Source organism: Sinocyclocheilus grahami, unplaced genomic scaffold (assembly GCF_001515645.1).
Source record: "Sinocyclocheilus grahami isolate Dianchi unplaced genomic scaffold, SAMN03320097.WGS_v1.1 scaffold4383.1, whole genome shotgun sequence".
Lineage (NCBI taxonomy): Eukaryota > Metazoa > Chordata > Actinopteri > Cypriniformes > Cyprinidae > Sinocyclocheilus > Sinocyclocheilus grahami.
This window is the reverse complement of record NW_015509329.1, coordinates 1-2,213: the sequence shown is the minus strand read 5'-3', so window position 1 is coordinate 2,213 and position 2,213 is coordinate 1. Positions and strand designations below refer to the sequence as shown.

At 33.8% G+C, this 2,213-nt stretch overlaps 1 protein-coding gene across 1 annotated transcript; it reads right to left on the bottom strand.

Moving 5' to 3' along the window:
• Positions 1–1,451: 1,451 nt before the first annotated feature.
• On the bottom strand, positions 1,452–2,068 carry LOC107576811 (cyclin-dependent kinase 1-like; the record flags this gene model as incomplete). Its single annotated transcript, XM_016262941.1, has 2 exons — positions 1,452–1,801; positions 1,899–2,068. Coding segments are annotated over 2 exons (284 nt in total), but the record flags the coding sequence as incomplete, so codon positions are not given.
• Positions 2,069–2,213: the final 145 nt, after the last annotated feature.

Sequence of the window (2,213 nt, the reverse complement as noted above, 5' to 3'; positions counted from 1 at the left end):
TGTTTTGCAAATGTGTTATTTTTGAGGCTGATCTGTCTCCATATTGGAGTGAGTGTAAAGAAAGCTTATTCATTCAGCTTACACAGATTCACGGTTTAAACAAAGAAACTATCTATTTCAGAAAAAAACATTAATATTACATGAAACATTGTGATCGGCAGTGAAATAGTATTTAACTGTTTACAGAGTAGACATGGAGAAGGAAATAAAATCATGAGGCAATAGTACCAAATGACTTGGATGACATTTCCTTTATATTTTTCTGGCAAACACTATGGTCAACTTAATGGAAAACACGGAAAGCAAGAGAATAGTATGCTTTCATGCTGAAAAAAAAGAATGAATGGGTCGAGTGTTTATTGTCCAACGCTTCCTTTCACTGCACTGCAGAATGCTAATTCATTACTGATGATCAAATAGTGTTGGACATTACATTAAGTCAAGATTTTCTTAAAAGACCTGACTCACAAAACTATAATGGATACGTAAAAAAAATAAATACAAAGCAATAAGAGCAGATTTTATAATCATCTCCTAAATTTGGACTTCTTCCACATCTATACAATAATTCTACAGACTACTCTCTGTTCTTTTTATGGACAATCAATCAATCAATCAAATTTAAATCAAAACACTTTGTCAACAAAATTGTAAAAGTACAACATGGTGCTACTAGCTCCAATGTTATGGGTTTGGTTCCCCATGAAATGCATGAACAGATACAATTTTAACTTTAAAATAATATTTTACCTAAAAATGAAAATATGGTGAAAACTTACTCACCCTCAGGCCATCCAACCAATATATAGAGGAGTTTGTTTCTTAATCAAAACAGATTTGGAAAAACTTAGCATTATTTTCCTCATCACTTGCTCACCAACTGATCCTCTGAAGTGAATGGGTGCCATCAGACAAGTCTATCAATTATCTTTAAACTGCATGTGTGAGATAAAAAAAAATACATCACTAAGGCATTTTAACTTTAAAATGTGGCTTCTGGCTAAAATAGGAGTTCTCTATCCATAATATTGCTTTCTCAAGTGAAAAAGTCATCTTGTCTGAATTAGTAGAGAAATAGGCTCAGATCAAGCACTGTATACAAGTAGAAACTGTTTTAAACAAATGTCATTGGATTTTGATGTGAAAGGAAAATGGGAGGTGGATTTATTCACCTGAAGATGTGTTATTATGGATTATGGACTAGTATTTTGGCCAGAAATGACAGTTTAGTTAAAATGCCTTAACGATAGATTTGCTTCTTACAAACACATAGCTTTTCACTTTACAAATTGTTAATTGATGGACTGTCGTGTCGATTACTTGTGGATTATTGTGATGTTTTCTTCTTTCTGGCGGCACCCATTCACTGCAGAGAATGGTGAGCAAGTGATGTATAAAGTATGCAATGTATTAATGTACACGAAAACAGAAGACATTAATCTATGATGGGATCCTACAAAGTGCTCTTTATTATGAACGGTTTATTTTTGTAATATGCCACTTCAGGTCCACAAAAAATATATGTTATTTACAAACGGGTGTTTTATCTAACATGAAAACAGGATAGGAAAAAGACATACAAAAAACAGACAACACAAAAGTAGAAAAACCACCCAATAAACAAATGAACAAGAGGTAAATTATTGCGTATCAACAGACTAAGTTTACATTGCTTTAGATCTGAAGTCTATATCTTGAGGTTACTAGCTGGAAGAGTGCTTTTGTCTAAATCGTCAAAGTATGGATGTGTCATTGCTTGCCGTGCTGAGATCCGCTTAGGAGGGTCATAAATCAGCATTTTCTGAACAAAAGAGACAATAAAAATCAATGTGAGGAGAGAAAAGGAGACAAACCCAAACAGATAAGTAGGACATCAGTATGTTAGGACGCCTTTTTACCGTGAGCAGGTCAATGCCGTTCTTGTCCAGGTTTTTCACAGTGTTGGCCAGATTCCCAGATTTCCACTTTGGGAAGGTATTCTTATAATCTGGCAGCGACTCAACATCTGGCCAGACCTCATTGTTAGGGGTTCCCAGAGTCCTAAATATAAATGAACCACAGAAAATATCTCATTTGTATGTACATAGCTGGTGAATTTTCCCAATGTACAGTACGAGAAGAATAGATGTTAATACATTTCAAAATAAACATTTATCAGACTTTAAGTAAGAGTTAGATGGCAAATTAAAATCTAAATGAAAGTTTAAAAAAAA